Source organism: Camponotus vicinus, unplaced genomic scaffold (genome assembly GCF_025532165.1).
Source record: "Camponotus vicinus isolate PSW18456_S1 unplaced genomic scaffold, iyCamVici1.0 SCAF_14, whole genome shotgun sequence".
Classification (NCBI taxonomy): Eukaryota; Metazoa; Arthropoda; class Insecta; order Hymenoptera; family Formicidae; genus Camponotus; species Camponotus vicinus.
In genome coordinates this window covers 6,260,266-6,285,563 of record NW_028141950.1, presented here as the reverse complement: position 1 = coordinate 6,285,563, position 25,298 = coordinate 6,260,266, and the positions used below count along the sequence as shown (strand labels likewise).

Genomic DNA, 25,298 nt, shown 5'->3' with positions numbered 1-25,298 from the left:
AATAATTTAGTTAATTTAGTTTCCAATAAATAATTTAGTTAATAAATTGGGATGTATTCAAAGAACAGAAATATTTTTGTAATATTGGAAATTAAAGCACAAATTCTGGGAAAAAGGATTGTAAATTTTCTGACGTCTGTAAATCAAGAGGTACGAAATAAGACGACTTGTCTGTAAATGAAAAGAGAAAATTTATCAATTTATTGCTTTTTAACGAAATATGTCGTTACAAACAGGCTCTGTATATGATACTTAAATTATACGTAACATTAAGATACATTCGCCGTAATTTATACACTTATTACGCTTGCATTTACGTTTAATAAAATGAAATATCCATATATATTTATGCATTACCAGTACAAATATGTGAATTTGTTAATTCTAAGAGCACAATACTGTTTCATCTTTTGATTGTATAAAGTAGTAGAAAGCTTTGCAAGTCCCAATACATTAAATGTATAATTATCCCGCATGTGAAATACATAACTTATATTTTCTTTTTCTTGGATAAACAAGTTGTCAAAATGTATAATCAATAATGTCTGAATAGTCAACAATGGTATTTTACTTGTGAAACGGAATTATCTAAGATCTATTCTTACAATACGTACAAAATATATAAAAATGTACTATACTAAACATATTGTACTCCTATTAAACATAGTATTGGTAATGTGATTTAATCAGATGTTCATTAAGATTAAATATTACTTTTCTTCTTTTTAGAGAATTGTTATACTTTCTCATGTCTTCATTATATGCTTTTGGTTGCACAATGTAAGAAATAACAGGGCTAAATATAAGTATATAAATACAATGTATAAATAAACTTATCCCTATAACACAAATGTGAACATATATTCAACATATAGCAATTTAATATTTATATATTTAATATGTGCGGATGGAAAAGAAGATTTAATTTTATCATTTGTAAAAAAAATGAAATTAATCTTTAGATTTTAAATACTTGACTGTTTCGCATCTATCTATTTTATAGAGTTTTCACTCTGTCAAATTAAATCAGAATTGTCATTTGCTATAACTTGAATATGTGCAGTTAAATTAATTAACATCTTAAATAATTCTCATACATTACTTTCGAGAAAGAAAGTATGTTTATGGAACAAAAATTAAATTTAAAAATTTGTCTCGTAAAAACATTTTTATAATATATAGAAAAAAAACAATATTAGAATATTAAAAATATAACACCCTATGCGACAAACAGAAATATATGAGAATATAAAGTGGAACAAAAACATGTAGATCCCCATTTTCGAGCGAATCTACATATTTTGTACGTTTTATAAAAATAGATCTTATGTAACTCTATTCCACGAGTAAAATGCCATTGTTGGCTATTTAGATATTATTGATTATACATTTTGACAACTTGTTTATAAGTTTGGTTTTTTTTATAAAAATGTTTTTACGAAACAAATTCTTAAATTTAATTCTTTTCCACATGCATACCTTCTTTCATCTCGAAAGTAATGTGTGAGAATTATTGAAGGTGTTAATTAATTTGAAATATATATTTTATGAAATATATATTTTCCATATATATATTTAATGTGAATCCGTTTTGAAATATCCACATGTATTTAAAGTGAATCTACATATCTTTGTTTCATTTTATGCTCTCATCACATATTTCTGTTTGTCGTAAAGCATCGACAGTATTTGGAATACACTTTAAAGCTTCATAATGTGTGTGTTTACATTGTTGCAGGAATGAAATTACTATAACTTGCTACGATGAACGGAATGATTGCTAAGGTGGAAAGAGCGCCTGCCAAGCGCGAGGCGTTGGATGCTGAACCGGTGGTTCTAGCCGCCGCACTTTGCGCATTCAGTATATTTTCGCACGGCGTTACCCTCTTGACGAAATTGAATATCGAATCCATTATATTTGCGGGCGTTGGATCCGGGCACTTTTCCAATTCCGCCACGACGCAGGCTTGGAGACTAGTCATATCCCTGCGTCAGATCAAGATTTCAGTTTAATTCATGGAAACTTTTACAAGTGAGCATTTTTAAAAAATTGAAGGAAATGCAAAGTTTAGGAAAATACTCAAGTGGCTGACTTTGTGCACGTCTTACCTGCATTCTTTGGCACCGAAAGTCAGTGACGGCAAACTCTCGAGTCCGACTAAATTGTTAGATGGATCAGTTTTTGGTATGTAACCACCATACGTATTGTTGGCACAGTTTTGAATCGCTTCCTGTTTAGATTGGAAACATTCTGGTCCTCCAGCCGATATGAAAACTGCAAAGATAAGATAATCCACATTATTACAATGCTAACAACAGGCATAAAATTAATAAAAAAAGTTCTCTAAGAAGCGTTTGAGGAATAATTTATATAATAATTTAATTTCTAGGACTTCTAGACAGCCTTCAAGTGGAAAAGCACCTAGAGCTACCAGACTTACGGGCGATGCGATCTCCCTCCTTGTAACAAACGAACTCCAACAACGAGTCGGTGATGTTCAGCACAATCTTCTTGTTTTCCCTCTCTTTCTCGTCCAGGCAGTGCTCCACCGTGTCGGTGAAGTTGTTGACACAGGCACGCAAGATGTTGCGCTTGTTGCAATAATTCTTAAACACTATATCCAGGTCGCCGGTCGGCTTGTACTTCTCCATCTCCGCCTGGAGTTCCGTGATGTTGATGAGCGACTGAAGGCATTGCACCATCTCCACTTGGGCTCGCTCGGCGTTTTCGTACGCGCTGGCTCCGCCGTTCCTCGCGCACTTCTCCTTAAAGAGATTCTTCGTCTGCTCGATGGGCAGCGCCGACGTGTTCAGGTTTTTCAGCTCGGGGACGTTGCCAACCACCCCACTAACCTGTTGTAGGATTTCGTCGGTGGACGGTACGCTCTCCTGCGAAAGCGTAGATGCAACGAGACCTGAAACGAGAAAAGAGTGTCTTTAGAAAGATAGTCTTCTTATAAAAAATTCTTGCAAAATATTTTCTTAATTTATTATTTATTTTCTAAAATTTATTTATTTATTATTTATTTTCTAAAATTTATTTATTATTTATTTTCTAAAATTTATTTATTATTTATTTTCTAAAATTTATTTATTTATTATTTATTTTCTAAAATTTATACAGATCATATGGAAATATTTTTTTGCCTTTTAAGCAAAAGACTAGGATGAATAAAAATTATGGCTTTTCACAACTAATGTTGAGAAAAAAACGAGTAGCAATTACAGAATATCTTATTTTTGCACTATATTATACGCAAAAAAAGAAATTGATAGCAAGCAATTACATCCTCACTAATTATATGTTTTTTGCTTTTTTTTCAAATTATATCATGCCAGTATATATATATGTTGTATAATTGTTGTATATATGTTATATAACATTTTCTTTTATTCTTTCATTTGTATACAGGAAAGAAAACATCGGTCAAATCGTATCAGTTCAGTTGTCAACGAGTGACAGTTGCTCAAAAGCAGTACACAATGATCGCCTTTGTTGCGCAAATACGTCTTGCGTACAAAATTGCACTCTTATGCAATGATATTTCGATCAACCGGCAAAAGCGTCGTTAATCCGCTCAGGATGATTTCGTAAGGAAAAAGTTTAGTTTTTTAAATTTCTCTTTCCTATCAATTATTAATAATACTTAATTATTAATAAATGATATTAAAATGATTAAAGTGTTAAATTTAATTTATTACTAATTTATTATAAAGTTAATTAAAATTATTAATTTATTTTTTAATTTATTACTAATTTATTAAAGTTAATTAAAATTATTGATTTATCTCTTAATTTATTAATAATATTATCCTATTAATTATTAGTGACATTTAAATAAATAGCGTCACTCTTGTCTTGAAATTGCGTTTCTACTCTCTACAATCTTGAGTTTTGCTAATTTAGAGAATAATACAACGCTTTGAAATTCGTAGATTGTCGTGTCTGCTTCACAGACGTTCTTTTTTTTATCGTTCATTTTGACTTCTATCAGCAACGTGTAATTGTTTACGCTATTCCATATGCAATATGCAAATGTAATTTATTCCGAAATGGCCTAAAAAGTGTGTTTATGTGTGTGTAAATATTATACAATGTGTTGGAAAAGTCCCGGACCGGTAAAATATCTTGAAAACGAGACATTTTAGAGAAAAATGTTTCATACAAAAGTTGTTGGGTTTGAACAAGTGCATCAAATAGCGAAACTTTTTTGACCTTGAACGTAACCATGGAGGAGCTCTCAAGGTCAACTTTAAAATTTTAAACGAAAACCTCCCATTTTTATTCAATATTCTTATAGCTGATCTCAAGAGCTTTCCAAAACACTATAACAAAGTATTTTTTCATTGAGTACTTTTCGAGTTACGAGGCTTGAAATAATTTCTTAATTTTACACAAACCATAAAATATCTAGTAAAATATTCATTTTTCGATTATCTTACCTTAATACTTTTATGTACAAAATAATGCGAGGAATCAATTGGCGTAAAGAAAAAACATAGTTGTTTCTAAAAAAAAAATATGTAATTTGCAATAAACAATGAGAGCTCCTCCATGGTTACGCTCAAGGTCAAATAAGTTTTGCCATTTGATACATTTATTGAAACCCAACAATTTTTGTACGAAACATTTTTCTCTAAAATGTCTCGTTTTCGAAATATTTTATCGGTTCAAGATATTTTATCGGACTTTTCGAACACATTGTATGTGCGATAGTAAATAAAAAAGAAATTTGGGATTCATTTCTCTTCATTAAAACGATATTAATGAATATTGACATTTGATGGCAGTTTCCTGCGAGATATTAATTAAAAAATAGCATTATGCAAAAGGTCAAGCCTGAATATTAAATTAATCACCATCAGAGGCAACTGTCGATATCAAATCATCTAATGAAAAACAAGACTGATAAACTTTGTCATCTATTATCTTGAATTTTCAATCCAGTGTTTTAAATTCTTCCCAAGTTTCGCGAAATCCTTCGTCGACACTAACTAGATTATCGTTCCTTTGCTGACAAAGTTAAATTATTCCGATAATGAGAAAGAGAGGCAAGCTTCCTTACGTGCGAGGTCAAAACGCGCAATCTACGGACTTTGTATTCGTGTTGGTCAGCTTTCAATCAGCGGCCACGTACGCTTTATCTTTCTTCTTTGTTGCGTTTCTCTTCCAGGAAATAATCGGGGGGATAAAATGTCGGCAAATTGCCTCAATTGTCAGAGTTTCCAATTTTTTCTCGTAGCTTTGACGGTGACATTTCGACCAGCCGGTGATTGCCACGTCAACAATACCTTGAAGAGCCAGGTTTTTTCCTTTATATCTTCTATCGTGACGTAGAAGTCTTAATTAAATCGCTGCGATGTGAGTAATACGGTTTTACCGCCTGTGAGTTCGAAAAACAATGAGCGAGAAGGACAAATATGTACGTAGAAAAAATGAATCATCGTATTTAGAGAGAGGATAAAGAATTGAAATATTCTCGATTGACATCTAGAATAACGAGAGGAGTCAACATTCCGACTATCTGTCTGCCAATATTTGACAATTCGCGAGAGATTAAGAGGTTCTCTTGAACAAAGTGAGCTCGATATTTTAACTCGAATTTATCCAAATATCAAGAGTATCTTTCTCGTTGTTTTACAAATTCTCCTCATTGTTTTTTTAATAAAAAAAAAGTCTAGTGATCTGTCGAATTTCGAAAAAGCCCGACAATCGAAATCAATTTCGAGGAGAATGACATGATACGTCTATAATAGACCGATAAACATGTTTTCATTTTTCAAGCAATCTTTCGTTTCTATTTACACAGAAAAAAAAGGACATTCTTGTTTTGAAAATATATTTAGAATATTATTTATTTAAATATTATTTATTTAAATATATTTTCCATTAAATATATTTAATGGAAATCTTGAATGAGATTTTATTGCGTTAATTAAAGAAAAATAATTAATAAAAAATAAAAAATAATAAATAAATAATAAATAATAAATAAATAATTAATAATTAATAAATAATTAATAAAAAATAAAAAATAATTAATAAAAAATAATTGCTCGAATAATTGCTTACTTGAATGAAGCCATTTTATACAGTTCAATAAAAAAAAAATATACTCTTATGATTTAAGATTTAATTTTCTTGAATGGGAAAGAAACAATGTTAGATGGAAAATAACATTTTTAAATCAGAGATTATAATTTTCTTAAAGTAGAATTAAATAATTATATATTCCTGAGGTGACAATTGCAATATTAAAATAAGACTATAAAATTGTTGAAATTTAAAATTATTAAATTCCTTCAAGAAGATTATAAATTGTTGCGTATATACGAAACAATGAACGCGTTAGTTTAAGCATATAAGTTTTGATTTGACCATTGACATCTGATGTGAATGGATTTGACACTTATTTTTTTTTCTGTGCAGTGAAAGCGAGACGCCTCTGCTGACTTCGCGTATTATGCGTATGTTTTATGAGTCATTTTACGATGCGCAAAATCGGCGACTGATAAAGGAATTATGCATCTTAAATTGCACACAAATTTAAATTAAATTGCACGCGAATTATGTTAATTGTTTGCGAAGCGACTGCTCCTCCAGGATTGCTCAACCGTTGAAATTACATTAGATTAGACTTTCGCGTGTATTAGCATCCTATACAGAGGCTTCCTGGAACTTTTTGTATCGTTCAATTTATTCCACAGAAAGTAACCAAGCCTAAACAGGTTCCGTAATGTTATGGCGAAAGTGCATAATCGCATAATGACAAAAATTCCAAAGTTATATATAGATGTTGGCGAGGATGAATTTTAAATAATTAATTTTGCGAAGAAAAATGAAAAGAGAGAGAGAAAGAAAGAAAAAGATTCTCTCATCGAATAAAATATTTCTTTAAATTCGATTATTTTTATTTTATAGAAATTTTATTATTTATTTACTATTGGAATAGTCAGTAAAAATTGAATAAATTATTCTGCTAAATTCGTAAATTTTTCTTATTTTTTATATTTTTTATATTTTTTAATAAACTGTAATTATTGATAATTATTGCAACATCTAATTATTAATAATCATTCGATGCATTAAGGATGATGATGTAGGTAACATCTAATGTTTTTCTATATAATAACAAAGTTCGATATTTATTATGCATAATTGCGACGCAAAGTGCAATCGACACACGTTCAAGGTTGCATCAAAGATTTATCGATCAGAAATCAATAGAAGAATAAAATATATTTGCGTTATCGCACAACTGACGTCTAACGATCTAATAAAAGCGAATTAAATTCAATATATATGCGTAAAATCCAATATATGTGCATCTCTTTATAATTTATAATTTTCCACATGAATAATAATTTTTACAAATTGATAAAACTTTCGTAAGCAACTTTTTATCAAATAGCAAATATATAAAAAAATTGCATAAGTTTATTTCATTAAATTGTAATAGTTTGTGTGAAATCAGTATAATTTTAACAAGTTCGAAATATTCATATAGCATAGTGAAAATGATCTTCTTTATTATTTATTGTGTAACAATTATCGTTGATATATTTTTGATGTCTCCAATTTTTTAATTAACATTGATATTAATAATCAATTTATTTATTAATCTGAAGTATTTAATTATTAATTTTTAACATATTTTAATTATTGTAATTATAATTATTATAATTATTTTTATTTTAATTTTAATTATAATTATTTTAATCTTCAATATTTTAATTATTAATCTTGAAGTATTAATCTGAATTCAAAATTGTGATGTCTCAAATCTTTATGAGATAATCATTTTGTCGAGAATATATATAATGATTCTAATATTTTTAAATTTAATAATATTAATCATCCTATCTTGAATAAAAAAATTTCTCACATAAAACAATTAATGTCAATATTAGAAATACAGAGAAATATCGAGTACCATTTAATCGTAATTTTTTCAAAGATGATATCGATTCCTCTCATTTTCCAAAGAGATTTATTCACAGTTAAATCGCTCAATTAATTGCAATTAATTGCATCTATGAACAATAATGATTCTCATTGAAATTGTAGATAAGTTAGAAATAATTATAAATCATTGCAAATAAGTAAAATAGAGTTATAAATAGTGAAATTATGAAAAAATAAAATTACGATTAAAAATTTTCAAATGATAAGATCGACAATTATCATATTTGATTAACGAAAGCAATGATCAACTGCAATTGCAAAAGTTGAAATGGGTTTTAGAGTCGATTGCAGATTACGTTACCGCAATAACACGTTGTACATGTGTGTGTGATGATGCGTGTGCGACCTAACATAACATTAATCATTAGAAATCGCGGTAAAATCTTGCGAAACATTCTGGAGCTGTAATCTATTTACATATTAGCGTGTGTGATATGAGGAATGCTTGTGGAATTTTCAAGTTACATCTGAAAATAATCCAAGGAATTTTGAAAATTCCGATTTTTTAAATCGAGAAAAATCGTGCGTCTCTTTCGCCTCGTCGAATATTACGATGAATTAAATTTATGCATGCAACGTGGAGTTGACTTTTGACATCTAATCTGGCAAAGCTGGCAGTAAACTGACGAGTTGGCATAAAACAATCCGCATCGATCTATTCTTAACACTTTAAATTACAACGAAATAACGCATTTTTTTGTACATTTTTATTTGGGACGAAAAGCTGGAGAAGCTTTTCGAAATCATATAAGGAAGGTCTTTTCAAATCGAAAGAGGATATTTTACTTTTGAATATTCGAAGTGTTACTTTGTAATTATTTATATTATTAATTTTAATAATTATTAATTTTTAATTATTCATTATTTATTATAAATTATTTATTATTAATTACAAATTGAAAGGAAATTTTTTATGTGTCTTAACTTGAAAAAAATCTTATTTTTAAATAATATTAATATAATAAATAATATTAAATAATATTTAAATTATATTTAATATTATTTATTAAATAATAATATAAATATTATTAAATAATATTATTTTTAAATAATATTATTATTATATAATAATATTAATTATCATATAATATATATTATTAAAAATTAATATTACATATTAATTATTAATAATATTTATAATGTAATTTTTATTGTGGGAGATCTCTCCAGCTTAAATGAATTCGCGTGGAAATTGCGTTTTTCCGCGATGGAAAACTATAATTATTAAAATTACAATTATTATTCGTACAACGTTCACAATTAACAATGAACTTCCTTGCGTTCTGAAGACCTTGAAGTAACTCGATTCGGTTGCATGCGAATTATTTTGTATTGTTTCGAATTACGGTGTCCGAAGAAGCGATAAAAAATTTCTCGAGAAGTTCTATCTCTCTTCCGGATGCTACAGTTATGGGGAAACATATTTTAAACAAAGAACAATATTGTAAAGTATGTAAAACATCTCTCACCGATACAACACGATTGTTTACGATGTTATAAAAATAGGAATCAAAATCTTTTCCTTATATATATATCGACGCTTTTTTCGTTAAACTATCTCCCCGACCTTTGTTTACGATAATTCTGAGTCATAAATTACATATCGAGTAGTAAGATAAAAACTTGAGACGTAATTTTGGGCTACTTCAAAATACATATTTATATGTGTCAAAAATGCAGAACACGTGCGCGCATCTCACGGATATCCTACCTAAAAAAAGAGTAGTCGAGATTTAAATCACAGAGTTCTTTTGCGTTCTTCTTCTCTCATGCTTCTCTTTCTCTTCCTGTAGAATTTTTTCGGATAAACGCTTATCGCTATCTCGTTCAAAACAGCTATCGCTTTCTCTGTTTATGATTCTTGTATACTAATCACGAGCAGGTCTCTATTACTCATGCTACGATAAAAGATGGGATTAAATCATGCTAAAATAATGCTGGAATTCCATCTAGACCTTTTTCTAACATCTCTATTCAATCTCGAAGTTTTTTGTATTATTTAATATTATATTATTTATTATTATTATTATTATTATTTATATTATATTATTTATTATTATCATTATTTATTATATTATTTATTATTATTATTTATTATTATATTATTTTTGTATTATTTTTGTTTTTTATATATTATTATATTATCTTTATATTATTTATATATTATTATATTATTATGTTATTTTAATTTTGATATAATTTTTATATTATTACATTATTTATATATTTTTATATTATTTTTATATTTATTTTTTATATTATCGACGCACTTTTCTCGAATCCACTTGAACATATCAGTCGAAGAAAAAATAACGAAAGACAAAGTCTAAGAAGATCTCATCTATTGAAACGGATCTTACACAATAGTCAAATAATAAGATTCCATCGAGTACGTGACAGTTTCAAGTGACAAAATCAGCGATCAAGGAACAAGATTGATCGACAGAAATCAAAGTAAAAATGGGACAGAATCAGTAAAAACATACCGAGGAGCAACGCTATGGTAGTGAACGTGGTCACCCTCATCTTGTCTTCGGACACTCACGGAAGGGTAAAGCTAGCGTAACGCGCACCCACGCACTGGCGTACGAAACAATCTCGGCCACGACAGCGCGTACGTAGTACACATGCACGTGCACCCTGGGGAGGAGGGAGAGGGGACGATGCACCTCGCTCTCGAGTCGACTCGACGAAATGCACGTTCCCGTTGGCAGCCGAACCGTCTCTGCCCGCTTCCTGTCGCCCTTCCTTTATTTTTATTACGAGCGGCCGCAACGTGTCGCAGCTGACTCGTAACAACCGAAGGTAGGAGAGGGGAAAGATGAACGAGAAGGAGGACAAAGAACGCAGAAAGGAGAAGGGAGAGAAACAACGAAGAGATTAGGTTAGGTACTTACGCGGCGGCGGTCGTTCCGCGACTGAGCCGCCGAGCGCGCGTGCGCCGGCTTTATGCGCGCGCGCCATCTGGCGCCCGCGCGACGTTCAAAAGGCGACCGCGAGCTTGAATCGATCGCGAATTAATCTCGCCATAAAAATCCTTTCTATGGGACTGGACGGATGGAGATATACGAGGGAATATAGGAAATAGGAAACACAAGCTAAAGCTGCCTAATTCTTCGTTTTCATTCAAATTAATTAAATGTCTTGAGAAAAGACATGATGATAAAGAAATATATTCATTGCGTAGGCGTGTATTTCTATTTGTAGGCTGCAATCAGCTGATTATTATCGTTGGGAGAAGCTATGATAAGACTGGACGTGAGTAATTTCCTCTTTTAATAAACCTAGAAAATCTTTATTCTGTAGATACTCGCTATTATTGAATATGTACCACTAACTAGCGAAGCTTTACCGTGAAGTCCTCGGTAGTATAGTGGTCAGTATCCCCGCCTGTCACGCGGGAGACCGGGGTTCGATTCCCCGCCGGGGAGGATTATTTTTTTTTATTTTTTTAATAAACAATTATAATCGGTAATGCAAATGTAGTTGCCAGAGAATAAAATTATAAAATTTTACTCTTATAATTGTCAATCTTAATGCTCTTTTTCTTTTTTTTTTTTATGATACTTGGACGCAGGTTTCAAATGCACGTTTTAAAGGGACCAGGATTACCTTTCAGATATGTGTGATATAAATTGCAAGAGTATATAAAATTAGAAATGCAATATATATCGTAAAAAATATATATTTAAAAAAATTGTCGAATTTAGTTCATACTATTAACTCTTATACATTTTAAAGAGACGATTGTATATCAAGCATCGGTGGTTCAGTGGTAGAATGCTCGCCTGCCACGCGGGCGGCCCGGGTTCGATTCCCGGCCGATGCAGTCTTTTTTTTTTATTACATATAATTTTTTTTAAATTCTCATTCGTGCGATTATATAATATTATATAATTTTAGAATGGCATGCTTTCATAAATATTAATCATAAACTCATAGGAACTAAAAATCCTCGTCGGAGGAAATATTTTAGAGAGATATCTCTCGAAGATATTTTAGTCTCTCAAATTATATCATATCGCGACGACTAATCATTAACTACTTAACGATCACTTATCGATATTATTGCGCTACGAACAAAGATCGCTTGTAACGGACTTTGAATGCAAATGAAACAAAATTATATCGAGTGACGTAAGAGTTGCCTCGTCACTAAAAAAAACTTCGCTTTACATCAGTTGAAAGTTTCATTAATAATAAATAAGGAATAATAAATATATGTTACATTCGCATATTTTTGAACAGACGTCACAATTTACGATGTAATTAAAAATAATTCAGGTCGCAGAATTTCACGGATGTGAAACATTGACACAGGAAGCATCGCTCGCTCTCATTCCCCAGATCAGGGAAGCCGAGCTTATCTGTATTAATTGCAATTCCGCCCATATTTATGCGAATTGCGTTATCCATATATGTTCTGTCAGCGATGATCACTCATCATGTTACTTATGTAGAATCGCTCATCATTACAAGCGAGATATTTCCCTTCCTAGAAAATACACTGATTGCATACTAATCGTCGACCAATTAATCGCATTTTTTCTTCTTCATTCTTGATTTCTGTCGTTATAAAAAATAGTTTACATGAAACTTGGACGATTAATGTGCAGACCAAAAAAAGAAAGACACATGTGCTGCCTCAGAATTATAGCTGCATGGAAAAAAGAAAATTAGATATTCAAAGGTGAAAATATTTATAAATCATGTCGTATATTCGCAAGAATTTATTCGCGGAATAAACATAACGATTACAAAGAGACACGTAAGTAAAGAGTGCACGTGTATACGACCTTCGTCGCGAATCGCACCGTGGAATTGGACCCTGTAACCAACTTTTTTATTTATAAATAACTAATAAAGCGTCGAGGAGGAAGAAGAAGAAGAGACTGCCGAACAAGTGGCATTCGCAAGCAACAACTCTTTCCTCGGTTTAAACAAATTTTTAGACAGTTGTCCGATACAATAATGTCGAGTAACTCAAGTTATAACGTGTAACTGGAAAGACAAGGAAAGAAGAAACTATAGCGGAGGTCAATTTTTAACAAGCTTTTTAAGGTGAATTTCTTTCCTCCTTCTCTGTCTCTCCGCGCGCGCCTCTTCTCCTCGACCGAGAATGTCACGGTGAATTATAACGATTAATAAGTAAATAAAGTTACATATGTATAGCCGTTTTAGCTCTGATCGTTCGGTCAACTAGGCGATTAACATTGTAAATAGCATACTTGTAGATTGCAATTAGCAAAAATACGTGCAAGTCTAATGACAAGCTAAGACACACTCAGCAACGTAGCACCTAATATATGTATATTTTATATTGTATATGTTAATTTATATATTTTTTTTTCTTTTTTTTTTTTTAGCTGAACGCAACGATGTTGCAGGCTGTTGATTCGCACAGCGAACAGGCGGACGCATGAATCATCTCACGAAATACGAAGATCACAGCTTGTAAGCGTTGCGTATCATCAGGTCAAAGTACGCATCGTGATCTATGCTCGCACTGATAGCGCTGTAATAATTCATGAATTCCTCCATGGTTACCTGCAACAAAAAAGGAGATCGAGATGAGATTGCTTACAACGCAAATTACAATATGTATATCATGGATATGACGCTAAAAGTACGCGAATGTACAATATTATTATAACAAGGAGCCTAGATAAGGTGAGATTCTTTTATAAATTAAAAAAATGTATCTTTAATTACATAATTTTAATTATAATTAATTAAAAAGCATATCTTTAATTATATTACAATTTTAATTACATTTAATTAACGAGCATATCTTTAATTATATTATAATTTTAATTACATTTAATTAAAGAGCATATCTTTAATTATATTATAATTTTAATTACATTTAATTTGTAATATTTTAATTTGTAAACATGCTGAAGGTTCACAGTTTATCAGCCCTTCGGCTAGTCTACACGCTGTTAATTTCATCCAGTGAAGTTGTATGGGCTAATAAATTCGATCGAATGACATCTCGCTCGTTGGCGAATTTCCCAAAGAATTGAATTCACGCGAGAAATACTCACAATGCCGTCCTCGTTGCCGCCGTGCTCGAAATTCGAGAGGAACTTGTTCAAAATGCTCTCCTCGCTCTCCTCGCCGCTGATGTAACGCGGATGACATTTGACATTGTAAACCCCCTTGAGATCGTCGATGGTGACCCGACCGTCCCCGGTTTTGTCCAACTTGTTGAATGCTTGCTCGACCACGCTTCGCCGGCTCTGACACATCGGTGGCTGACAAGACAGATGATTTTATTAGAGAAAATTTATACCTAATATTTAAATACTTTGGTCAACCTTTAAACGCGATTTCCATGAAATGAAATATTTTTTTATAAATATATAATCGTGCCAATAAATCAAGAACACTCACTCTTATGCCGACGAGGAACTCCTCGACGCTGATGTTTCCATCCCCGTCGGTGTCGAATTTCTCAAAGATCTCCTTAATCTCGTCTTCTTCCAGATCTATACCCGTCTCTTGTATACCCGTTTTGAACTCCTCCTCATTTAGCTTCTTATTGCCATCTTCGTCCATACGACGGAACACTCTGAAAAAAGGGAAATATTAGCCACGAGATGAGATGGGACGACCAAAGGTCGAGGACGGCGACGTTAAACTGATTCATGCACGCGAATCGGGCAAAAATCGTATCATCTATTTTTAATCGTGTGTGACAAACACTACAAACTGGATAGGCTCGAAACTTATTTTTATATTCTTTCTTTCTGCAATCAATCATCGATCGATAAATCAATCATACAAATATCTATTATCAGCCTGAAAGAGCTGAGAAAGAGAGAGAAATAAAGAGATTTAAATATTGATCTCTTGTTTTCAACAAAATTTGCGCATCGACGAGATCTGGAGTTGCGTAACGTCGACCTAATTAGCTAATAACATCGTAAATAAAAGAACTCTGGGGACTTACCTACCCAGACCGAGGATGCCGTTGGCACCTCTAGCCAGGCAGAGCAGACGCAGCTTCTCGATGGAGTCCGTTGTGTTGTGTATGGCCCGCTGGGCCTTGTTAATCATCTCAGTCTCCTGCCTCGTGGTAGCACTCTGGGGCCTCAGGCTGAACATGCTAGAAAGGGAAACGTCATTCGCTCACGTGACAGGTATGAGTCAGGTCACGACATGACAGGAGAGAAAGAGAGACAGTCGCGTCAGAAAACAACGCCGCTGAAGATAAAAAGATAAGAGTTTAGGAGAAGCTTAGAGAGTAAAAAAAAATTCCTGATCACAGATTCCAACCAGACAAGTTGATCATCAGCGACATAACGCGCGGAATTGATGAGAGAATGTTACCCATACAGCACAAAACATTGCAGCAATATTGCGGAAATATTGTAATATTGCAGCAACATCGTAATATTGGGTTACCCATACAGCACAGACCATTATTGTTATATTGCAGCAATATTGCGGCAATGTTGCTGCAATATTTCTGCATATGGGTACCCAGCACAGAATATTGCAGCAATATTATTAATATTGTTGTAACATTGCAGCAACATTGCAATATTGCCGCAATATTGCTACAATTTTCTGTGCTGTATAGGCTATATAAACGCCTATGAAATATTTTGCACTTGCATAACGATGCGCGATAGCGATTACGCTTCCCTTTTTTATTTACTATCGTGGGTGGAAATGGATGAAAACTGGGTTATTGATTAACCGCCTTCCTGCCATTAAGCTGACAATAATGCCGGTTATTTTACACCGTGCCCTCGATGTCATCGACCACCCTTATATGTGGAACATTGCGGTTATTTTCGTTAATAGTCTTTAATTATTTCATGGATCATCTCCCTTGGATCGCGCCATCCACTTTGAAGGCTTCATTACAAGAGCTTTGTTGATGACCAACACTTTGCCAGGCACTCTTCTCGCTTTTTAATTTCACCAGGAATAAATAAAATCTACACCCAAAGCGTATGGCTCAAACATGGCTCAATTTTTATTAAATTAAAAGCACATTAAATTAATTACGGCTGTTTCGAATAGATTCTGCAACATTTGCTAAAAAAATCTCTTTCATTTAGCTGTGAAATATCTTCAGAGGTCTAAAGCAATCTTATTCCTCGTTAGAACTTGAAGATAATGTGTTTAGATAAAGCAGGAAGTTTGAAGAGCTGCAAGATGACATTGACTATGTTTTACACATTGACATTGTTTTTATACGATAATGAGAACAGCGCAAGGACCTCATAACGATATCGACTCGGCGTTTCACCTGCCTGTCGTTTTGTTGATAAGCGAAACGTCGTCGTCGTCGACGCGATATTAAGTATTTAGGAAACGAGGAACGATGCTTTGAATACTCGCGAAAATAGCCACTAGGTTGTTGTATTTTTTTTTTCCAAGAACAGAGAAAAAATAGGGTGATAAAACATACTGATTGAGAGGGTCTGCCATTCAGTTACAATTTATTAACATCACGACTTCCGGATGAAGATGAAAGAAAGATATACTGTTAAATAAATTTTATTCTTCAGGTTCCTCCAGAAAGCTTATATCTCTAGAGGATCCATTCATTCAAATGATGTAGCGATATGAATTTCTCAGGAGCCAGATTGATCAGCTCCACCTCTTGTAAAGTTCTTAATTCTAGAAGATTGGCACAGAAATGACACATGTTTTGGTACTAAAATTAAAAAGTTGGCCAAAAAATGGGGATGATCAGCTTAGCTACTGAAATATCGTGATGAGGAACCCACGATAGATGACGGAATACCTCTAGAAACACTAGGTAGACCCTCCTTATTTGCAAATGGTCCATGCAAAGCGCAGAGGAAGATGGTTTATCGGGATAACTCACGTATGTAAATCACGAGGAGATCTTTCCTTCTCGATTCCTTTCGCGGAATCACTCACCTCGGCTTCCGGAGAGCTTGCAGCAGCGGAAGACGCGGACGGGTTCACGGGAGGAAGCGGAAACCGGCCGAGTTCGTCTTCTTCTTCAGCGGCTGCGGCGGCGCGACGTCTTTTCCAAGAGTTCCGGAAGGCGAGTGGCGGTCCTTCGGCATAGCTGATCGTCGCGAATTCTACACGACGACGACACACATTATGTACACACCCTGGACGACGTGTGGGAAGTGGCTATACATTGGTCCCCGGGATACGTCGCGACGTATCCATAACGACCGGCGTGTCACAACACACGCGCATCGCGAACCTCGACGATTGCACGCGTGATCGACCGATTGATTGACCGATCGGTCGATCGTGATTGTCTTTTGCACGGACGATTGGAGAGAAACTGGAGAAGCCTCGGCCCGGGGCTCGAACCCACGATTTGGTGGTCGGTCGCTCCGATCTAGAATGATTTAAGTAATTACGATCGTTGAACGATATGTATGGTTTTTTCTTTTTTACTTAATTTAGATCTAATTTTATTATCTGCAAAAATAACTACTTTTATATGAATATAAATAATTGGCAGAATATCTTAAAATATCAATAGATCTTTGAGGAAGATATAATAAGTTTGTAAATTTATTATTGATATGTATTTATAAAATTTTAATTTAGTTATGTATTTGCATCTCGCTCATTAAATTATTTATGTATTTAATTATATTTGTAGAAATTATAAAATTAATTTGTAATTAATTTAGATTATATAATTATATAATAAATATGTAAAAATAATATTTATATAATACAATTAAAATTTGTATAATTAAATATAATTAAATATAATTATAATATATTAATTAATAAAAATAATTGAATGTAATTAATATAATTAAATATAAAATTGTATTATATAAATATAATATTTGCAAATACATACGCACATATGATATTTTAAAATAATTGAAATAATTCTTTTCATAAAAAATAAAATAATTTTTTCCTCCCTAAATTTATTTTTACAAATCGCTTGTCAAGAAATAATTCTTGAATAATTCAAGAATTGATTTTATTTTATTTTTTGATTATTCAAGAATTTATTTCTTGACAAGCGATTTGCAAAAATAAATTTATAGAGAAGAAAATTATTTTAGTTTCTTCTTAAATAATTAGAGAATAATTTCGACCGTGTTCCTGTGTGTGTTTTCCATTCTATTACTAACACATTCGCCCTGTTCTCGCTCCATTAATCGCGAGACATCGCATCTTTGAAGCGTTCGTTCGAGGGAGCGTCGTTTAACGCTTCGTTGCGTTGCAAATCACATAATCGTCTTAAACAATAAACTGCGATGACAACAAGGCAGAAGCCTCGACTGAACTGCTCGTATATCCGGTCATTGTTCTCGTAGTTTCGTTTATTCTCACGCACAATGTTTCGGTTCTCCCTCCATCAGAGAAGGAAAGAAAAAGATAGAGAGAGGATATCGAGATGTATATATTAACTCGCTCGACGATCAAGTCTCTCATTCGCAAATAAATATGTAAAGTATTATTTGGAAATTATTTGATATAACTCCCGGCAAAATCCCAGGAATCTTGTCTAGAAATTTTATTAAAATATTCATGACGTATTCACGGTGTCTCAAATTGTCAAATCATTAAAAATTCACTTTCCATATTTTTTTCTGATAAATAATTAATTATTCTTTAGCATCTTTTTTCATACTACAATTATTTTGATATTACAATTATTAGAATAATTAATTATTTATCAGAAGAAAATGGAAAGTGAATTTTTAATTATTTCATGATTCAAGACAAGATGAATAAATATGCAAAGTATTATTTGAAAATTATTTAATATAATTCCCGGAAAATCTCAGAAATCTTGTCTAGAAATTTTATCAAAATATTCATGATGTATTCAGGATGTCTCAAATTGTCAAATCACTAAAAATTCACTTTCCATATTTTCTTCTGATAAATAATTAATTATTCTTTAGCATTTTTCTGATATTACAATTATTTAGAATAATTAATTATTTATCAGAAGAAAATGAATTTTTAAATATTTCACGATTCAAGACACCCTGAATACGTCTTGAATATTTTGACAAAATTTTTAGACAAGATTCCTGGCTTGATGGCCAAATCAAATGATTAATACGCTTATTATTGTATCAATATATACATCATCTCGCTGTTCGTTTCAATGCGCGATAATGTCACCTTGACCCGTGATTAGAGTTTGATATCGATAGTCGCTCGCAGATCGAACGGGACGCAACAGAAAGTCCACGAACTAGATAAATTACCCTACATATTTGATCAGCTTCGTCTAGAGTCGAATGCACACGATGTAGAGCTAACACATTGCCTCTTGCTAGTGTTGCTATCACATACATGTGCATATGTATATTACATGTTTCGCGTTCTTGAACCCTCGCATTTGCATTTTACGTTCATAGGCTGATAATTAGCAGCGGAGTATGAAATAAAACACGTGTCCAGACATGTCATAGTTGACGTTAAAGTGAGTCACGTGCTCGAGCATAACATGACATGGCTTTTAGAAAAAAGCGATCCCTCGAAGCAGCAATATTGTCAAAATAAATCCTGGATTGTCAAAGTAAACTCTGTAAAAAAATAATTCTCTCATCAAATAAAATACAAACAAATGATTCGTGATAGAAAAATGATAAATATCTTTTGCGAGGAAATTAAAAATTATAAATTTAATTAAGTCTATTTTATCAAATAATTTCGCGCTAAATGAATTATCATCAATCGAAGAAAAAAGTGATAGTAACTTTCCTACTTACCGACTGTCGATAATGAAGTATACCTGTTTTACCAAACGAAATTTCTCGTTCCTCATCAGCTGTCATCGGCATTTTATTGACAGAAATCGCCCACGCAATTGTCATCTATTTTACTTGTCAATTATTTCATCATTTCTTACAACAATCGAAATACAAATCGACAAACACGTTCGCTCGAAACTCTTGTTTTGCGATAAAACATCGATAATTCAGTCGTTCGCTCGCAACAAAACGTGAACTAATAAAACAATCTTAACTTAAGTAATCTTAAATGAAATAATCTTAAAAAATCTCAACCTGCCTCGATAATCTAGCCGACGATCTCGTGCGCAAGAATTGCAATCGAGAGGAGAGAGGGCGAAATTATTGGCACAATTGCCGATAATTCGATTTCCGATAACTCGGCCGACGCCGTCGAGGTGAATCTTCTAGAACAGCGGGAACAGCAGACGTGTAATAGGCTAGACGACGCGGACCAATCGCGCGCTGCCATTTGGACGGGGCTGCCACCCGGCGCGCTCGCCATTCGCCGCCGCGTGCTGCGTGGTCGCTCGTGATTGGCCGGCCGCCTGGCCGGCGACGCGTATATCGCGCCGCTGTCGCGGCAGCTTCGTGACAGTCGGTGAAAAAACAGCGGAGCGTCAGGTTGTTGGAGCGACTCGCGAGCTCATCCAGGATACTTCGTCTTTCTTTTCTCTCCTTTCGAATCTAAGCGTCTTCCTCGATGAAGAAGCTTCTCGTGCTTTTCGCGGGACTATTCCTGTTCTCGGGTAAGTCGACGAGGGCGATCCTCTCGTCTCCTCGGGAGAGAAGTGCCATGACTGTACGTGTCTTTTTTCTTTATGTTTGCCATTTAGGACTCGTCCTGGCCCAGGATGACGTCGACGAGGCCGACGAGGATGTGGGAACCGTGGACAACGACCTCGGCGCCAGCCGCGAGGCATCGCGAACAGGTACATGATTTGTTTTTTAACAGTTGAAATTTGCAGTTACTGTGCGTTTTCTGCGCGAAAAATATTGTAACAGGTGGAAGGAGTCGATTGGAATTTAATAAGAATATTATGAGAATTTATTAATAAGAATATTCAAATAAGATGAAAATATTATTCAAATATTGTGGTAAACTCTGTTCCGTAACCTTCGTAAGCTCTCTGATACAGAATTTATATCTATTATGGATTAAGCAAAAATAAGCATTGGAACATTCAGATGCAAAAAAGAGATCGAGATAAAAAAATCCTGTTATTTCTTTCATTTGTATACGAGTTTTATTCTTTTGTATTGTATTCCTTTGTATTTTGATTGTATTCTTTTCACACAAGTCTTTCTTGGGTTTATTTGTAAAAATATTGTTAAACGTTTGTGCTTGAATTAAAAGTTTATATTTTAATGCAGATCATGAAGCGGTACAAAGGGAAGAGGAAGCGATAAAAATTGATGGTTTAAATCCAGCTCAGATAAAGGAACTGCGAGAAAAGTCTGAGAAATTTGCATTTCAGACTGAGGTCAACCGCATGATGAAGCTCATCATCAATTCTTTGTATCGCAACAAGGAAATCTATCTCAGGGAATTGATCTCAAACGCGTCTGACGCACTCGACAAGATCAGATTGTTGTCTCTTACTGATAAGAACGTCCTGGATACAAACAGTGAATTGGCTATCAGAATAAAAGCCGATAAGGAAAACAAAATATTGCATATTATGGATTCTGGTATCGGCATGACGAAGCAAGATTTGGTGAGCAATCTTGGAACCATCGCGAAATCTGGTACGGCAGAATTTTTGGGAAAAATGCAAGAGGTTTCGAGCTCTCAGGATATGAACGATATGATTGGCCAGTTTGGCGTGGGCTTCTATTCCGCATATTTGGTCGCGAATGTTGTTGTTGTTACCACCAAGCACAATGATGACAAACAGTACATCTGGGAGTCTGACAGTTCTAGTTATAGCATTGTGGAAGATCCACGCGGAGATACCTTGAAGAGAGGCACGACCGTAAGGTAAGTTGTACAATCTTTAAAAGATCACATCTTTAAACAAATTGCAAAGTTTTGCAATAAGAATAAAAATAGCGTGTAATCTCATATATATACACACATTCCAATTTGTATTTGTACTAAAATAATTCCATTCCTTATTTTATAGCTTACACTTGAAGGATGAAGCACTGGACTTCTTGGAACCGGATACAATTAAAAACTTGGTGAAGAAATACTCGCAGTTCATCAACTTCCCTATATATTTGTGGAATAGCAAAGTCGTGCAAGTCGACGAGGAAGATGTAGAGGAAGACAAGCCCAAAGAGGAGGATGCCGACGAAGAAACAAAGGTGGAAGATGCGGACGAGAAGAAATCCAAGAAGGTGGACAAGACTGTATGGGATTGGGAATTGCTGAATGACTCGAAGCCAATCTGGACGATAAAGCCGAGTGAGGTCGAAGAGAAAGAGTACAATGAATTTTATAAAACGCTTACCAAGGATAACCAAGAACCTCTGGCAAAGATACACTTCATCGCGGAGGGCGAAGTCACATTCAAGTCTGTTTTGTTCATCCCGAAGGTTCAACCGAGCGACAGCTTCAATCGTTACGGCACCAAGTCCGACAACATCAAGCTGTACGTCAGACGTGTCTTCATCACTGATAAGTTCACCGATATGATGCCGAATTATTTGTCTTTCATTCGTGGTATCGTGGATAGCGACGATCTACCGCTTAATGTTTCGCGTGAGAACCTTCAACAACACAAGTTAATCAAGGTCATCAAGAAGAAACTCATCAGAAAAGTATTGGACATGATCAAGAAGCTCGACAAGGAGGACTTCCAAACATTCTGGAAAGAGTACAGCACAAACATCAAGCTGGGCATCATCGAGGACGCGCAGAATCGCGCGAGACTATCCAAGCTCTTACAGTTCCAATCGTCTACGCAGAAAAACCTGACTTTCCTAGCCGATTATGTATCCCGCATGAAGTCCAATCAAAAGTACATCTACTATATCGCCGGCGCTTCCGAGGAAGAGGTGCAGAAGTCGCCGTTCGTCGAGCGATTGAACAAAAAGGGTTACGAGGTACTGTACCTGACCGAGGCGGTGGACGAGTACGCGATCTCGGGCTTGCCCGAATTCGATGGTAAGAAGTTCCAAAACGTGGCGAAGGAGGGCTTCTCGCTCGACGAAGGTGAACGGGCAAAGGAGCAAATGGAGCAGCTCAAAACGACGTTCGAGCCCTTGACCAAGTGGCTGGTCGACCTCCTGAAGGAATACATCAACATAGCGCAAGTGTCTGAGCGTCTGACTGACTCGCCCTGCGCCTTGGTCGCCACCATGTTCGGCTGGACCGGCAATATGGAGCGATTGGCGATCTCGAACGCGCATCAGAAGAGCGACGACCCGCAAAAGTCCTACTACATGAACCAGAAGAAGACCCTGGAGATCAACCCGAGGCATCCGCTCATCCGGGAACTGCTGCGTCGCATCGAAGTCGACACGTCCGACCAGACAGCGAAGGACATCGCGGTGATGATGTTCCACACAGCGACTTTGCGATCGGGATACATGCTGCGGGAGACCGCCAACTTCGCCAACAGCGTGGAACAGCTGATGCGAAGGAACCTGGGCATTTCCGTCGACGAGGTACCTGAAGAAGAGGAGATGGAGGAAGCGGCGGGCGGCGACGCCGAGACGGAGAAGCCATCGGACATCGATGATGAGAAAAATATGGAAGACGGGGAGCACGACGAATTGTAATGATAAGAGCGATATTTGAAGGACTCAATATTTTAGAAACGTAGCTATACGATGTATAGTTACCCCAAGTTTCCTCGAAGATACGATCTTCGTCGTCAGTCTACAAATAATTTAAATATACACAACACTTGATAAGTACGTTGATCCAACATGGTGTCCTGCAAAGTTTTCGTAGCTGTCATTGTTGTCAAAAACGCGCAAGAACTGTACCTAAATTCTTTTTTTTTTTACATGAGACGCCGTTAATCGCGATATATATACATATATATATTTTTTTTTGTTTTGTTTTTTGTTGAATCATATTTCTGTCGTCGATACCAACGAGAAATTGTGCATTTTAAAAGGATTTAATTTATTACTTTCATTTGATCTTCCATCTTCTTTTAGAGTAACGTAAAGAGAGCACTGACTGAAGCGTTACTGACGTATGGGTATGTTTGTGGTGTACGTGTGAATGTGTATTTGTACATGAAATATGCAAATTATATTAAAATGATATATATATCTATACTATTGATGCGATAACGCAGTTTGTGTATCATATCCATCTTTAAGTCCTGAAACAAGGATCTTGAGAATGATCAGTTGAAAGACAAGTGTTATTATTGCTAATATTTGCGAACGTGGAAATTACAAGGTCGTATAGTGCAAGAAAATATAGCATTAAATACACTAACGAGAAGTAAAACATGCCAAGTATTTATGTGTTTCAAGAAGAATGAGAGAATTAATAAAACTTTTTCTATGCATTATTATTAAAAGCAAAGTTATGATTATTCCTTGGATTTTTTCGAGAGGCCTAATATATTTATCAAAATTAATATTGCTCAAGTATTTTCAATTTTGATCGAAAATTACATATCTCAACTTTTGTATTGATCTGATGAAATTTTCTAAAATGTATACATGATCTCGATAAATACTTAAAGTTTTAAAAAATTCTTGCTTTATTCTAAGTTTAATATTATAAATAAATAATAAATCTACATTTATATAAAATAAATGTATATACATAGGATGTAAATTAACTTGTCCCCAAAAAATTTATAGCAAGATGAAATAATCCTTGATGAAAAATAAGTCGAGAAATCTGTAGTATTTTTTTTTAATATATTACTTATCAAAAGAGGATTTATTAAATAAGTTTCACTTAATTAATTACGTTCTTTAGACATGTATCTAAATAAAAAAGATTTGATTAAATCAATTTTACTTCATATAATTCCTTTTTCATCGAGCATCACAAGAAATGGTTTAGGATCTTCAGACTTATTTTTCGTCAATAAATATGTACTTAATGAATCCGAATTAATCAACTTTTTTTAGATATATTTTCTAAGAAAATGAAATTGTTTTAGGGATGGCAAGTGACAAATATAAAAAAAGTATAGGATCTAATATAAACTTTTTCTTTAATCTACAAAACGAAAAATATTTGCTCTCGTGAGAAGAATGGAGCTACTTAGTGGGGCTCTCTATTCTTTTCTAAGTAAGCTTGCCTCTTCCAAAGGAAAAGAAAAATTCCTTTTTCTGATTCGCTCAAGGAACAATCGATGCTGGCCAATGCTATGGATGGCCCATCCCACTTAGCGTTATAAATCCTTTGTATCCTTTGGCCAATCAAAATATGGATCAAAACAAAGGATCTCGATACGTTTCTTGATCATTGGTCAAGCATTTCACACAATGAAACTAAACAATGAATACAATCTGGGCCTGTGAAGTCTGCCTCCTCTCATTTTTGCCTCGAAGAATGAAACCTGCCTCCTGTAAAGGACACGATTTCATTAAAGTCCTATAAAAAAAATTAATAAAAATATTCTTTTTTTTTTATCAGTGCTAAGATGGTATAATTTCAATGTTATCAGACT

The 25,298-nt window shown here is 34.0% G+C and overlaps 3 protein-coding genes and 2 non-coding genes across 5 annotated transcripts; 3 read left to right on the top strand and 2 right to left on the bottom strand.

Moving 5' to 3' along the window:
- Positions 1–178: 178 nt before the first annotated feature.
- Positions 179–10,787, bottom strand: LOC145965058 (27 kDa hemolymph protein-like). Its single transcript, XM_083088335.1, has 4 exons — positions 10,453–10,787; positions 2,442–2,915; positions 2,110–2,275; positions 179–1,986 (listed from the first exon to the last, which is right to left on the bottom strand). The coding sequence occupies exons 1-4, from the start codon at positions 10,490–10,492 to the stop codon at positions 1,725–1,727; spliced, it is 942 nt and encodes a 313-aa protein (XP_082944461.1). The 5' UTR covers positions 10,493–10,787; the 3' UTR covers positions 179–1,724.
- A 538-nt stretch (positions 10,788–11,325) lies between these two features.
- Positions 11,326–11,397, top strand: Trnad-guc (transfer RNA aspartic acid (anticodon GUC)). Its single transcript has one exon. It is a non-coding gene; the product is annotated as a tRNA-Asp (tRNA).
- Positions 11,398–11,724: 327 nt separating this feature from the next.
- On the top strand, positions 11,725–11,795 carry Trnag-gcc (transfer RNA glycine (anticodon GCC)). Its single transcript has one exon. It is a non-coding gene; the product is annotated as a tRNA-Gly (tRNA).
- Positions 11,796–12,681: 886 nt separating this feature from the next.
- LOC145965215 (calcyphosin-like protein) lies at positions 12,682–17,252 on the bottom strand. Its single transcript, XM_083088610.1, has 5 exons — positions 16,874–17,252; positions 14,922–15,077; positions 14,363–14,540; positions 14,014–14,223; positions 12,682–13,513 (listed from the first exon to the last, which is right to left on the bottom strand). The coding sequence occupies exons 2-5, from the start codon at positions 15,074–15,076 to the stop codon at positions 13,412–13,414; spliced, it is 645 nt and encodes a 214-aa protein (XP_082944736.1). The 5' UTR covers position 15,077; positions 16,874–17,252; the 3' UTR covers positions 12,682–13,411.
- Positions 17,253–20,281: 3,029 nt separating this feature from the next.
- On the top strand, positions 20,282–23,937 carry Gp93 (heat shock protein 90 Gp93). Its single transcript, XM_083088608.1, has 4 exons — positions 20,282–20,447; positions 20,535–20,630; positions 21,073–21,679; positions 21,825–23,937. Exons 1-4 carry the CDS (start codon positions 20,402–20,404, stop codon positions 23,425–23,427), a joined length of 2,352 nt encoding a protein of 783 aa, XP_082944734.1. The 5' UTR covers positions 20,282–20,401; the 3' UTR covers positions 23,428–23,937.
- Positions 23,938–25,298: the final 1,361 nt, after the last annotated feature.